The sequence below is a fragment of the Lynx canadensis genome, chromosome E1, assembly GCF_007474595.2.
Source record: "Lynx canadensis isolate LIC74 chromosome E1, mLynCan4.pri.v2, whole genome shotgun sequence".
Taxonomy (NCBI): Eukaryota; Metazoa; Chordata; class Mammalia; order Carnivora; family Felidae; genus Lynx; species Lynx canadensis.
The window spans coordinates 43,459,550-43,475,424 of record NC_044316.2 but is presented as its reverse complement, the minus strand read 5'-3'; the positions used below and the strand labels follow the sequence as shown (position 1 = coordinate 43,475,424).

Genomic DNA, 15,875 nt, shown 5'->3' with positions numbered 1-15,875 from the left:
ATTGATTGGGATGGGGTCTGGGGTGGGGGGCACTATTCTACTCAGTACACTGGCCATTGGGCCTTGTCTCTGCTACTCATGTGATGGTTGAATCTTTTTCTCAATTCTAAATCTGGAAAGGTGTTATTACTAATTCAATTCCTCGGTTTCAGCAACTTTTCATACTTAGCATACCTGTGCTGTAGTTAGAAATAGTTGGACTTCATTTTACTCCCACTGCCAATTTTCTGGAACTCTTCTGCACCACTGAATTTATTGTGTGAAGAATTTCAATTCCCTGAGTATGGAAAAATTTACCAGATTTAATGTCCTCCTTCCCTATTTTTTTTTTTTTAATTCTGTAAAGTACAAAGAATGATGTAACAAACATCTGTGTACATAACCACCTTAAATGTTACTAAGCTTGACTTTTTTTCTTTTTTTTAATATTTAAAAGAAAAATACAATAAACATTAATGTTTCTTTTATTTTCTGTCATCTCCTCTACCTGCTTCCTTCCCCAGAGGTAACCATTATCGTGAATTTGGTATGTATACTCCCAGTTCAGGCACTTAGGTTTTTACTACACATCTGTGTATCCATGAGCAAAATGCAGTATGTATTGTTCAGTTTAATGTTCATAAAAAAATTTATATAAATACCATCATGGTGTACATATTCTGCAACTTGGTGGGTTTTTTAAAATTCACTGTTGTCTTCTCAAGATCTCCGTGTTGGTAGGCATAATTTCAGTTCATCTTTTGTAGAGTCCACATTTCCTTAAAAAAGACAGTGTTTGGGTGTGAGTATATCCATAACCTGTTTGTTAACTTCATGGCTCTAAATTTAACTTCTAGTTTGGGCTTAATCATTGTGTTCGTATCTTCTGTGTCCTTTGGTCTGCTTTCTATTTGTCTTTGCAATGTATTTGGTATGTAATATTGTATAAGTTTAAGATACACAACATGTTGATTTGATCATTGCTATTGCAGTGTGCCTGCCAGTTGTAGCCTTAGCTAACATCTCTGTCATGTCACACAATGATCATTTCTTCCTTGTGGTGGGAATAATTAAGATCTAGTCTCTGAGCACATTTGATATTTATAATACAGTAGTGTTGTCTCCATAATCACTGTACTGTGTATTAGATCTCCAGGGCTTCTTTATCTAGTAAAATACAAATTTATACTTTTAAACAACTTCTCTTATTTCCCTACCTCCCATTTCTTCTTCTTCCTCCTCCTCTTTTTTAATGCCTATATATTGATATAGTTCCAGGATGACTGGTTAGGTACATACAAGTTCGTGGTTGTTATTTCTTCTTTGCCATCTTTCCTTTCATCATTATATTGTTCCCCTTTTGGTCTCTTAACAATGCTTTTACTTTAAATAGGGATCTTGGGGGGCGCCTGGGTGGCTCAGTCGGTTGGGCGTCCAACTTCGACTCAGGTCACAATCTCGCGGTCCATGAGTTTGAGCCCCGCGTCAGGCTCTGGGCTGATGGCTCAGAGCCTGGAGCCTGCTTCCGATTCTGTGTCTCCCTCTCTCTCTGCCCCTCCCCCATTCATGCTCTGTCTCTCTCTGTCTCAAAAATAAATAAACGTTAAAAAATTAATTAATTAAATAGGGATCTTGGTAAGTACTTGCTAGATACACCTTTTTCCATCTCTTTGTTTTCACTTTTTCTGTGTCCATTTGTTTTTGGTGTGTTTTTAAGAGGTGAATTAAACATTTACATTTACTCTGATTACTATTATATTTGGAATCTTTCTTCCATAATTTTTTTTTAAGTCTTCTCTTTGCCTTGTTTTTATGCCTTTTCTGCTGTTGGGTTACTTGAATCTTCATTTCTTGCAACTTTGGAACAAGAGGACTTTAGAACTCCTCTATTTATGTCTGTATTTTCAAGTTTTTATTTAAATTCTAGTTTGCTAAAGTATAGTGTAATATTGGTTTCAGGAGTAGAATTTAGTAGTTCATCACTTACATATAACACCCAGGGCTCATCACAAATGCCCTCCAAATACCCATCCTCCACCCATAGAATGCCTCTTTTTATTTTATTTTATTTATTTATTTATTTATTTATTTATTTATTTATTTATTAAAAAAATTTTTTTTTCAACGTTTATTATTTTTGGGACAGAGAGAGACAGAGCATGAACGGGGGAGGGGCAGAGAGAGAGGGAGACACAGAATCGGAAACAGGCTCCAGGCTCTGAGCCATCAGCCCAGAGCCTGACGCGGGGCTCGAACTCCCGGACCGTGAGATCATGACCTGGCTGAAGTCGGACGCTTAACCGACTGTGCCACCCAGACGCCCTGAATGCCTCTTTTTAAAACATCTTTTTTTTCTCATCTATTATTGATCTTTAATATTTTACCTTGAATTTCAACCCCACCCAAATCAGTCATCTGTAAATTCATACTTAACATTTACCAACACGTTTGCCATTCTTATTTGTTCTGGAGCTTCTTCCGTCCCACTCTATCCTTCCTGCTGAGCGCCTCCTTTAGTAGCCTTCCAGCAGCGGTCTAGGAGTTGTAAAGCCAGTCTTTATTTTGTGTCTGAATGTATACATATGTGTGTTTGTTTGTTGCTGTTTTTTTAAAAAAAAATTTTAATGTTTATTTTTGAGAGAGAGCAAGCTAGTGCAAGCCGGGGAGGGGTGAAGAGAGAGGAAGACAGAATACAAAGCGCCTTCCAGGCTCTAGGCTGTCAGCACAGAGCCTGATGTGAGGCTCAAACCCACGAACCTCAAGATCTTCACTGGAGTTGAAGTTGGACACTTAACTAAGCCACTCATGTGCCCCTACATATGTGTATTTGTAAATATATACAGTTATAAATTGCCTTTATTCTTGAGTGATGGTTTAACTGCATGTAAAATTTTTATATTCAGCAGTTTGAAGATACTTCATTTCCTTCCAGTATTTATTATTGTTGATGAAAATTCTGATGTCAGTTTGTCCTTCTTTTATAGTTTATCTGTACCTTCTCTCTAGTAATTTAAATTCCCCAACTCCCTACTTTCAGTTTTGTTTTTATGCTTTGCAGTATTAAGGGTATATTTAGATGTATGAATTAGTTTTTAGCCACTTAAGGTCTTGGCTTACACCCTCATTCTCAGTTCTTGTCTGTTCTTGTCTGTCTTGGGTTTTGAAAATTTGAAAATTGTTAATTTCTTTAAACTTTTCCTCTCTTTTTTAATACGGTATTGTATTATTAGATTGTCATAGATCTTTCCATTTTCTCTTTGTTTGTACACTTCCCATTTCCATCTCTCTGGCTTGTTGTGTTTTATTTCTGTCGTCTTCTTGGACTCTTCCGCCTAGTCATCAGGGTTCTCTCCAGCTGTATTTACTTTACTATCGAACCTGTCAGTTTGGATTTTTTTGTATTTTGGTTTTTTACTTGAGTGTGTGCTTTTCACTCAATTTGTGGTTACTTTCAGAAACATCCTTTTTCTTTTTTTTTCATCATTTCCTGTTCTTTTATGATGTTTATTCCTTCCTTTATGTCTTTGAACAACTTTAATATACTTATTTTAAAATTGCTTTCAAATTATTCCATTTCCAGGGGCACCTGGCTGGCTCAGTCAGTAGAGCATTCAGCTCTTGATCTCAGGGTTGTGAGTTGGAACTCCATGTTGGATGCAGAAATTACTTTTAAGAAATTAATCCATTTTTAGCTTCTTGATGGACAGATTCTCCCCATTTTTGCATCTGCTGACTGCATCACATCAGTCTGTTTTGTATGATTTGTAATCTTTCACAGTGAGCTCATCTGGGGCAAGGGTTAAGGAAGGCATGTTTTCTGTAGGAGTCTTGTGTGATCCCTGGACTGTGGAAGTGTCCTTAACACACAGTTTTCCATTGGTCATCTTTTCCTTTTTTTTTTTTTCTTTTTTTAATTCATTTGGAAATAATCCGCTTTGCTACACAGTAAGCTGTCATATATTCTTTGGTCTAGTTCTTTTGTTTAACTTTTCTGTATCTTAATTACTGTAACTTTAAAATACTTTTAATATGTGGTAGGGCAGATTACTCCCCTCTATCTTTGCTTATCAGAAATTCTATGGGGACTTTTCCCTTTAAGCATATATTCTTTCAGTTGCAGTTTTTAAGGTTATTTAACTCTTGTTTGCCTTTTCTCCTTCCCCACCAAACCTTACTGAGTTTAAATTATAGGTTTAATTTGTAGATTATTAATAGCTGTAAAAATTAAGCTTTGTGTTTACGGGGTGCCTCGGTGGTTCAGTCGATTGAGCATCCGACTTCAGCTCAGGTCATGATCTAGCAGTTCGTGCGTTCAGACCCCACATCGGGCTCACAGATGTCAGCCTGTCAGCGTGGAGCCTGCTTCAGATCCGCTATCCCCCTCTCTCTGCCCCTCCCCCGCTTGTGATCTCTCAAAATAAATAAATAATAATTTAAAACTTTGTGTTTACAGGTTTTAAGCTTAGCTAGAGTATTTTTTATTGTTACAATCAAGAATAGAATCTTTTTTTTTCACTTAATGTTTCTAAATAACAGCCATTTTTAAGAAGACCTGAGGTGAGAGGAATGACAGTGGAACTAATAGAAGAGCCAAGTGCAAAGGCCTGTGATTTAGAATTTTGCCTGCCATATTGAGAAAATAGCAAAGCAGTCAGAGGAACTGAGCAAGGAGAGAAGTGGGAAATAAAAGGAAATGCGGTCAGAGAGGCAATAGAGTTGACAGATGGTATAAAGCTTTTGTGTGCACCATTGCAAGAACTTTGGCTCTTATTCCTCATGAAATGACGAGCCTTTGGAGCATTTTGAGCTGAGGACTGGTAGCCAAAGTACACCTACTACTGTATTTTGATTAGTTGAAGGAGGGGCAAGCAGGAAGACCAGTTAGAAGTTATTTAAGAAATTCATATAACAGGGGTGCCTGGGTGGCTCAGTCGGTTAAGCACCAGACTTTGACTCGGGTCATGATCTCACGGTTCATGAGTTTGAGCCCCACGTCAGGCTCTGTGCTGACAACTCAGAGCCTGGAGCCTGCTTTCGGATTCTATATCTCCACCCCTTTCTGCTCTCCCTCGGCCCCCCACCCCACTCTCAAAAATAAACAAAACATTTTTAAAAGTTTACAATTCATATGAGAACAGATGCTGACTTAGATCAGGGTGATTGCATTGAGATGGTATATAAAGCAATGGATTCTGGATACATTAGAAGATGGAGACCATAGGATTACATCATGATTGGATAATGGGGTTTCGTAAAAGAAGGGAGTTTAGGATGAGTCCAAAGATTTAGGACTGAGCAGCAAAAAAATTGGGAAGAGTAGGAGCTCAGTTTTGAACTGAGGTGCCTATATAATAGCTGTGAAGGTATGAGTGAGCAGTTAAATACACAAATAAAATTGTGTTAATTGGTTTACTAATATTGAATAATCTTGATATTCAGAAATCTCCCACCTGGTCATTTATATTTGTGTTTTCTTTAATTTCTCTCTCTCTTTTTTTTTTAAGTATGTAAAATACTCTTTTTTTTATGTTTATTTTATTTTTGAGAGAGAGACAGGGACACAGAATCTGAAGCAGGCTCTGTACTGAGAGCAGAGAAGCCAGTGTGGGCTTGAACTCATGAACCATGAGAATGACCTGAGCAGAAGTCAGACGCTTAGCTGACTGAGCCACTCAGACGCCCCTTAAAATTTGTTTTCTTATTGTAAAATATACATTGTGATTAAAAAAAGAAAAACATAAATAGGTTCATGCATATAATTTAGCATCTTATTTCTTTATGAATGTGGGTCTTGTGTAGTTAATAAGCATATCTGTAGGATAAATTCTAGCTGTGCATTTATGCAAAGCATGTGTGAATGAAGTAATTTTATTTTATTTTTTTTAAATTTACATCCAAATTAGCATATAGTGCAACAATCATTTCAGGAGTAGATTCCTTAGTACCCCTTAACCCACTTAGCCCATTCCCTCTCCCACCCCCTCTCCAGTAAACCTTCTGTTTGTTCTCCATATTTATGAGTCTCTTCTGTTTTGTCCCCCTCCCTGTTTTTATATTATATTTGTTTCCCTTCCCTTATGTTCATCTGTTTTGCCTTTTAAAGTCCTCGTATGAGTGAAGTCATATGATTTTTGTCTTTCTAATTTCACTTAGCGTAATACCCTCCAGTTCCATCCACATAGTTGCAAATGGCAAGATTTCATTCTTTTCGATTGCTGAATAATACTCCATTGTATATATATACCACATCTTCTTTATCCATTCATCCATCGATGGACATTTGAGCTCTTTCCATACTTTGGCTATTGTTGATAGTGCTGCTATAAACATGGGGGTGCATGTGCTGCTTCAAAACAGCAAATCTATATCCCTTGGATAAATACCTACTAGTGCAATTGCTGGGTCCTAGGGTAGTTCTATTTTTAGTTTTTTGAGGAACCTCCATACTGTTTTCAGAGTCCAGAGTACTCACCCTTACACAATGGTCCATACTGTTTTCCAGAGTGGCTGCACCAGCTTGCATTCCCATGAATGAAGTAATTTTAAAGTTGTCCAAACCGTCCTTCAAAAGAGTTCAAAATTTATCTTTCAATAAATTGTATTAAAGATATTTTTTATACTTCTAGCTTGTGTTTATTAATATTTTACTTCGCAGGTTTTCGTTCAAAAGTGAGATTGATGTTTAAATTACATATGTGCACAAAACTTTAGTCAAATTTTTGTTAGAATTTTATTTTTCTCAAAGGACAATAGAATTCTGATTTCTTTATGTCAGTATCAGCCATTTTAATTGAATAGAAGATTGTCTCTTCTTTAATGTTCTTAAAGACTTCACCAAGGAAATACACTTGTCTGAGCCTCTACCTTTTTATAGGCATGAGTATGGTATTCCCTTGTTAGATGGAATACAAAGATATGTAACATTTAAACATTATAGAAATGCATAAGTGTGCACACATATTACATATACACACGTGGTTTCCAGATTTTCACTTAACTAGTGCTTTTTTGAGTTCTTATACATATGCATTTATTCCTTTTTCTCTTCATTAATCCAGTCTTATAGTTAATCCGTCTGTTCCTGTCCACCCCACCCTTCAGGTGGATTTAGGAAGGAAGAAAAAAGGAAAGCTCTCAAAGAACAGCTCTTAAATTTGCTGTTTCTAGCATGTATTTCCTCTTTTGGCAATTTCAGCTTTGATTTAATCTTTTAGTGTTACTTTGTTATCCTTGCTATATTCTTTTTACTCTATACCTCATCTATTAGCTGTTGGTTGACTGAAGGGTGAACTGTAGCCATAAAATGAAATGTTCATTTTTCATATAGAGAGCTAATTGGTGTCGTGTGTTAGTTTATGAGGGAAAAAACATACCTCCGTTTAAGATTTGTTATTTTGATTTTGGTATCTTTTTCTCATCTCTTTTTAATGTTTTAAGTTTTGGTACAATTTTTAGATCCTAACTAATTACCTAAATCCTCCCATCCATCCAGTGTGGTGTGTGGTTTTTGTCTCTGCCAACATACACTCTCTCTCTCTTTACCTCTTTATCTCTTCCAAAAGCCAACCCTGCTTAAACAGTGCAAGGGATATTTTTTCCCAAAACAGTACCAGTTAATGTTGTCTACACAGTAGTATCATGCTTGGTTGGTATGATTCCCTTTCAGTGGCATCTACAACTGCAGCTTATTAGAATTCTTTTACTTTAGTGCAAGTTACCCAGTCTGACCTTCACAGCCCCTTTTGTTGTGTTTTTAAAAGTTTTTTAATGCTTATTTCTGAGACAGAGACAGACACGAGTGGGGGAGGGGCAGAGAGAAAGAGAGAGAGAGACACAGAATTTGAAGCAGGGCTCCAGACTCTGAGCTGCTAGCACACAGCCCGATGCGGGACACAGACTCCTCAACCGTGAGATAATGACCTGAGCTGAAGTCGGACGCTCAACGACTGAGCCACCCAAGTGCCCCCACAGCACCTTCTTTGCATGCCACCCCATCTACATGGTTGCAAGAAGGGGAGGCGGTTGGGGAATGTTGATGAAAGACTGCATTGTTCTCATATTTATCTTTCTCCTATACGTGTCTGTAAAGGCAATAGCTTTCAAGAGATGTCTATGTAGTGACGCCTGAGTGACTGCGTAGGTTGAGCATCGACTTCAGCTCAGGTCATGATCTCATGGTTCACGGGTTCAAGCCCCGTGTTGGGCTTTGCGCTGACAGCGAGGAGCCTGCTTCAGAGTCTCTGTCTCCCGCTCTCTCTGTGCCCCTCCCCTGCTTGTTCTCGTTCTCAAAAATAAACATTAAAAAAAAAAAAGATGTTTGTCCTGAACCTAAATGCCAGCTCTTACAGTTGTTACAGCGTTTTTGCTAACCAGAATTTTGATGCTACCTTGCTCAGAGCATCTCTTCTCATGGTGCTGTTCCACAGGCAAGTCCTTTTCTTCTAGGACTCTGTGCCGCCCAGTGGACTTTCATAGATCACGATTTGGCATATGCTGCAGTTGTTCACCCTGACACGAGAGCCTAGGGATCCTTCATTCAGCATGACCCTAAATTTTTCTCAGAGCGTAAAATTGTTTAACCCCCCGCCTTTTTAAAACAGAATTAAGTCTTTTGAAGATTTAGATTTCATTTCGCTGTGGACTTAGCAGGAGAGGTTATTTCTTATCCTACCCACGTGTGTACAGAGGAAGTTTAATGGAAATAATTTTTGTCCCCGTGGATTTAATAATCTGACACAAAGACTCCGGGTGTCAACATTCACCATACCAAATTTATTTTCATTATTTAGGCACGAACTTTAAAACAGTAGGTCTTAGGTTGGGTTAAATAAAGTAGCTAATGAGTTCTGTGTAGTCCTGGAAAACTTGTCATTTGGTTTAAGACTACCTAAAGTCTTCAGAAGGAGTTGTGAAAAGCCCAGGAGACCGTGTGATTGGTTATTCAGGCCCTTAGGTGGATGTAATTGCTGAAGAAAGCAAGTCATGTCCAGTAGCTTTAAGCTCACAAGTTTGGCACCTAGATGAGCACTTAGGGCTGCAAATAATTGGATTTCATCATTGAAGAAGAAACGAGTTCATTACTTTGAAGGTTAGGGTGCAAAAAAGGGAATCTTCTAACAAACGAATCAAACTTCTGTTAGTAGTGTCATACAGGTATCTAGAAAGCGTCTTTTGAATCTTTGGGATGATGAGTGAGAGCTGGGTTTGTATCAGACAACGAATTGTGTTTTGTTTGGCTTTTCGCAGGTTCACCGGAACAGCACGATGCGCTCTGGCTGTGATGTGAACCCCTCCTGTGCGCTGTGTGGCTCAGGCAGCACCGTCACCGTGCCCCCGGAAATTCACTACGAAGCCCCTCTGTTGGAACGCCTTTCCCAATTGGACTCTTGTGTTCACCCAGTTCTAGCATTTCCAGATGGTAAGAAAGGCCACAGAATACAAAGTTTCTTGAGACTTACAGGATTCAAGTGAAAGAAAGTCCGCCAACATCCTGGTACAACCCGCGTGCCATCCAGAGAATCCATTTCACTCACCAGAGTCCCTTAGAATTTTTGCAAATAGGGTGCAGCAGATGTGCCAGACCAGAATGTGCTACTAAAAGATTGCACCTTGCCAGGAGAGAGATTTCCCCCCAGCCTTTCAAGTGGCTGTGGGTGGGCCTAAGGACAGTTGCTTCCAGCCACAAGCAACCTGGTCCATCGTCTGTGTGTGCCATGGTGTAAGTAGGAAGGGCAGCACTCTTTGAGAGAATGTCTTCCTACTGGGGCTGTATGTATCACTGTGCTTACATGACTGGCTTTCCAGGGTGTGTGTATATAAAGAGAAGGAACCGTATTTTATCCCTACTCTGTCCTTCATAACACCCAAAGGTAGTCTGTACAAGTTTTTGAAAGGAGGGTAATTGAAATAGGAGTCTGAGGAATAAGAATTAGTGTGGGATTTTAAGATTTACTTGGTGGTATGAAAAAAAAGAAGCATTTAGCATGAATGGTTTATAAACATTTACTTTAAGGGACAGATGCTAAATAATTTAGACTTTGCAGGACACACTTCCTCTGTATAGCCTGGGTTGCAACTATATGACTGCCACTATAGCACAAAAGCAGCGTTGACAATATGTGAACAAATGGGCATGACTGTGTTTCAATAAAACTTTATTTATAAAAATAAGCATGACTGATAGCTATCCTAGAGAATGGCCTCTTCTATGTAATAGTTGGTCAAACATTGGTTTACTATAATCCCCTTTTCTTTATGTGTTCTTCAAATGACTGAATTATTTTTTGGCTACCTAAATCCTGTAACTACTCCAGGCCATGTTATCAGAACTCCCTTGACTGTAAGGGCATGATCTAATATTCCTGTTACAATAGGACTTCTAATAAGAGTAGAAATGTTTAGGGGCGCCTGGGTGGCGCAGTCGGTTAAGCGTCCGACTTCAGCCAGGTCACGATCTCGCGGTCCGTGAGTTCGAGCCCCGCGTCGGGCTCTGGGCTGATGATGGCCCAGAGCCTGGAGCCTGCTTCCGATTCTGTGTCTCCCTCTCTCTCTGCCCCTCCCCCGTTCATGCTCTGTCTCTCTCTGTCCCAAAAATAAATAAACGTTGAAAAAAAAAATTAAAAAAAAAAAAAAGAGTAGAAATGTTTAGAAAACTTGAATCATATGGCTTGCAAGCTAGGCAGGGTTTTATTTAGGTCAGGGGTGGTAGAGCAGTAAATAAACTTTAGCACACAGTGAGTAGAAAACACTAACACGTCTTCCTGTGTACTTCAGATTCCAGGGTTATTGGCTTTTACCTTCTCTTGCATTTGGATTATAGCTCGTGTAACTGAAGATTTTATTTGTATAGCATTTTATGGTTTACAAAGCACCTTTCTCATACTAGTTTTATCTGCTTCTCACACTAATCCTGTAAGGTGTTAACTTCAGTTTGAGAGATCAAGAAACAGGTTTAGAAGGTTGTACTTTTCAGACTAAATGGCTAATGAGTTTAGATGGTTCTAGAATTCAAACTTAGGTCATCTGTTGCCTGTCCTTTGTTTCACTATGTAACATGCTTCTTCCTAGCTGGGTTATTAAGAGAAATCAGGTTTCTACCCATTTCTAGATTGTAACTGCAGACAGAGCCACCAGGAAGACCTAGGAATGTTTCTTGGGTTACTGTCTCAGGATTCACAGTACTGAATTGTATTGTCTCATATTTGAATAAGGAAGCCTGAAGTCAATAGTTATATTATGGTTCCGATTAGGCCTCTTCCATACTCCCTGCATACCAGCTTATAAACATGGTGATCTTTCTTTGTCAACAGTATTACCATATACAGTTGTGAATTTCCTTCCCATCCCCCAATCACATGTACTCAGTTGTGTGATGTCTCCTGTTCGGTCAACATCTCTACTTGGAGGAACCCATTCCCTTTCGACACTTTTTTTTCCTTCTGACTGGTTCATATCTATAGATCTGAGTGCTGCCCTTACACTTCCTACTCCATCCCATTTCAAGCAACTAGAGGTAGCATTGAGGGAGAAAGACCTTTCTCTGGTCTTTAGCATCTTCGCTTTCCTGCCTGCCTTTAAATGCTTTTTCGATCTCTTTTTCTCCCTGTCTCACACAACTCCTAACCATGACATTGGAGTTTAGACAAGAGAGATAGTCATTAAATCTCCTTAGGAGCCTGTAAAGAGGATGTGTGAACATATTTGCCTATGGATGAATTAGACTTTCTGTGGGTTGACCTGGGGAACTCTGTTAACATTTCTAATATTGTTCCTGTTGGGATATTTTTGCTTTGATCCAAACAAATAGCATGGTAAGGTTTTCAGGGCCACAGATATGCCCAACTCTAAAGGGCACCGTTATTCTATGTGAGCACCTCCAGATTCCCCATATAATCATTGTGTAGAATAATAAGTAACTGTGAAGACTTAGCAGCCGGCCTAATACTGTGAGGGTCAAACATACATGCACCAGACCTGACCTCTGGGCCACCTTTTACAGCCTGTTGTCTAGAAAGCTACTTAGAGATGGCAGGCTTTTCAAGCAGTCTTACTAATGTTTCCGCACCAGTTTCTTTGTAGTTAGGTTGGAACCACCTGCACCTCTTTATTTAGACTTGTCTCCCTTGTTGACCACACCTCCAACATTCCCATTAAGTGTGGTTAGGGATGATAGAATCTTGTCACCCCCACTTAATCAAGCCAGTTAATCCTTAGCTTGAAATGTAGAGGATGTACAAACCCTTGGAGGAAAGAATGTTAACTTGAGTTTGGGCTTCATAAGAGCACCACCTGCTGGCCAGATGATCTATGCTGTTGTGAGAGAGCTTACTAAGACTCTATGTACAAGGCTACCGCAGTTTTACCAGCAGGAGGAGGAAGGGAGTATTACAAAACAACCCTAGAAAATGTGCTTGAGAAAATGGTGGATAGTAATGAGCAAAACAGTTAAGTGAATCCTGGAATGTCAGACCCTGGTGAGCGTAAAGTCAAGTCTTTTATTTTGTCTGAGGAAATAGTAGCTTAAAAGGTATTCGTTTCCTTCTATTTCTTATTTCCTGTTCTTAACACTTCTGTTTTCCTGTTGTTGTTGACCTAATCAAGTATCTGCACCCTCTTCTCTTCATCACAGAAGAATTACCTTACAGGTACAAATATGTGAAGTCCTCTGGCCAAATGAGTCCCTGTTGTATTCTCTTCTGTTTCATACCCTTTCCTTGCTCACTTTCAGGTCCTGCATATCTAATCCATTTCAGGGCTTCAGCTTTACGTGGATCCCAGGTGTTGTTACTTAACCACTTAGAGCATGAACTAAGACCATCAATCCCTAAGAGATCATTTTTGTTCATTGACTGGGGGATTTAACTGACTTCCTGTTCACTCTTATATGAAAGCAGTTAACACACAGTAAACTTCTAGCAAAGTATAGCAGCCTGAGTCCTTCCAGCAGTTTGTTGTTATTCCTAACTGCCCATGCAGTGGGGTTGGTTATAGGGGAAATTGCTCTGGATTCTGCTTAATACTTCAACTCTGGGGCTCAGATTGGTATTCTCCCATTGCAGCAGCTTCTACTTCAGAGCATTTAAGTGAGGGAAGGGGATTAGGTGTGGAACTGAAGTGTCTGACATAACATGTTAAGAGCTGAGAGACTCTGGGGGCGCCTGGGTGGCTCAGTTGGTTAAGTATCTGACTTCGGCTCGGGTCATGATCTCACGGTTCCTGAGATCGAGCCCTGCACTGGGCTCTGTGCTGACAGCCTGGAGCCTGCCTCAGGTTCTGTGTCTCCCTCTCTCTTTGCCCCTCCCTGGCTCACTTGCTCGCTCGCTCTCTCTGTCGCGTTCTCTCAAAAATGAATAAACACTAAAAAAAAAAAAACAAAAAAAAAAAACCGTAGTCATCCTGGTCTAGCGGTAACAAATTCCTCTTCTGTGCTTACTCAAATGGATTCATAGCAGTTTTCTGGGTTTAACTAAGTCATTTTTTGAGAAGGATCTGAGGTCTTGGGATACAGTAGGAAAGAGTATTCTGATTGTTTAGCTTTTGTCTGCAGCAGAGGAGGGGAGAGCTAGAGCATGTGTGCTGGGATGTCACCTGCCCGGCTCTAGGCCTGCTGCCTCTTCTCACAGATGAAGCTAAACGCAGCCAAGTGGTAGGTTCTTGTTTTTGCCTTCTAACTCGGTGTTGGAATTAGGACCTGACTCCAGGCCTGCTTATTTCCAGTCTGTTGCTGTTTGCATTATAAATCAGGTTGCTCGTTTCCCTACCTCCTTTTATCCTGGCTTAATTTTCAGGTTTGGGAGAGCAATGACTGGGGAAAGTAAAGGAAAAAATGAAATCACAAGGCTTTTGTTGTCCCATCATATAGACTTTGCCAATTCTTCTGTTGACAAAGGGGTGTCCTGGGATATAGAGGAAGTGTTTTCCCCTTTCTGGGGCCTTTATGCATTCCAGTTCAGCTCAGCTTTCAGAATGCCTCTAGACAATGCTTTATTTCCTACACACCCTTTTCCCTAACCATTCTGAATTAGAGTAAAAAATATTTGCCACTATTACCTTAACTCAGTTCTTGATCGTTTATTAATAAGAAATTCTTTTGTTTAAACATTTGACCTTTTTGGGGAAGGCAGGGGGAATCAAACCATTTTATTGAGGGGCTTGAGGGAGGAGTGGAAGGGCTGGGAACACCATGAGAGCCAATGTCCTTGGCCTGGTTGGGATCTCCCCAACTTTGAAATTGCTGAAAGCTGATCTGTGTCTTTTAACGGTTGGAGTAGGTGAATTTTTAAGTGTGGGAAAGAATGATTATGCAAAAAAGTTTCAGAAGACAGCACTGTCCTCACAGACTGTATCTCATTACTTGGACGTATAGCAAATATTTATTATCTTTAAAAACTTCAGTAGTTTTCCTAATCTGTTTGGCTGCTATTAACACATTCCACCTCAGAATTAAATCTCTCCATTCCCTGGGCCAAAGAATAGTCTCATGGTGTAGTGGCTAAGAGTGTGGGCTTTAGGGTTATACAAACCTAAGTTTGAATGTTGGTTAACTAATACTAAAGTGTGTAACCTTGAACAGTTAATTCACCTTTCTGAACCTGTTTTGTCTTTTAAAAAGGAGCTTAACGGTGCTTACATCAAAATGAAATACATATTTTAAATTAACTCTTAGGTATAAGACCTCTAAAATGAAAACTGCCAAACCCTGCTGAGAGAGAATTAAAGAAAACTAAATAGATAGATACACCACATTGATGGCTTGAAAGGCTTGGAATTGATGGCAGACAGAAGGCATTTCTCCCCAAATTGACCTATAGAGTCAGTGTAATACCACAATGAGGTTTTTTGTTTTTGGGGTTTTTTTGCAAAGCTTAAAAGAAAAAGCGACTGCTTACTATTCAGGAAGAATAAGATTCCATCTTGTCTGCAACACTGGGTGTTAGAATATAGTGAAGTAATACCTTAAAAGTCTGAGAGAAAAATGGTTTTAGTTCTGGAAATATTTTTTCTAAAGAAATTACTCAAAGCCCCATTGTTAGGAAAATAAATGAAACTAAGAAAACAGAAAGGTATGAGAAATGGTGAATCAGAAAATGGTAAAAAATCACAGTTAAGCTTAAGAGATTTATGATACTGAATATTAACTAATCAGGTAAAAAAATAGATCATCCCTAGGTGAGGGGTGAGGAGCTAGGGAGGAAGGAGGGTATAGTACTCAGTAGACAACAAATATTTCTTGAATGAATATGTCCTGAATAACTATCCTGTTGGTAGGATCAGGCTTTAATGTTTTAGTCTCCAGGAGGATAGAAACGGGATGCTTATCGGTCTTTCACACCAGTAGTTTAACAAACTTAGCAGAGTACGTGAACAAGGAAAACTCCATCCATGTAACAGAAGGTGTTTTAGATGGGGTGTTCGTTTAACATGAAAATAAAAGGCAAAAGTGACTTGCTTGTGAGGAAAAGAAACAACCTTCAGTAAAGTTCCGATCAACAGACCTTCCATATGACAGTGCTTTTGCCCCGCTGGGTCATCGTGCCACTCGGCACATAAAGGAAGGGTGTGCTGTAGATCCCCGCCCACTGGAGAGCCAGAGGTACTGATGAACACACCTCTCTTCTTGAGAGAGGAGCCCAGAGGCCAGGTGTCTGGACTAACCCGCAGTGTTTCGTGTTCCTTACAGATGTTCCCACAAGCCTGCACTTCCAGAGCATGCTGAAATCTCAGTGGCAGAACAAGCCTTTTGACAAAATCAAACCTCCCAAAAAGTTTTCACTTAAGCACAGAGCACCCATGCCAGGCAGCCTGCCAGATCCAACTCGTAAAGACAGGCACAAGTTGGTCAACTCCTTCCTAACAACAGCCAGTAAGTTTCAGGGGACCAGAGAGTCTTCCTCCAG

At 39.6% G+C, this 15,875-nt stretch overlaps 1 protein-coding gene across 1 annotated transcript in view; it reads left to right on the top strand.

Moving 5' to 3' along the window:
* The window catches only part of KANSL1 (KAT8 regulatory NSL complex subunit 1), a 179,888-nt gene that overhangs the window by 154,893 nt on the left and 9,120 nt on the right, over window positions 1-15,875 (top strand). Inside the window, 2 exon segments of the mRNA XM_030296161.2 lie at window positions 9,226-9,397; window positions 15,659-15,841. Coding sequence (XP_030152021.1) covers window positions 9,226-9,397; window positions 15,659-15,841 — 355 coding nt within the window.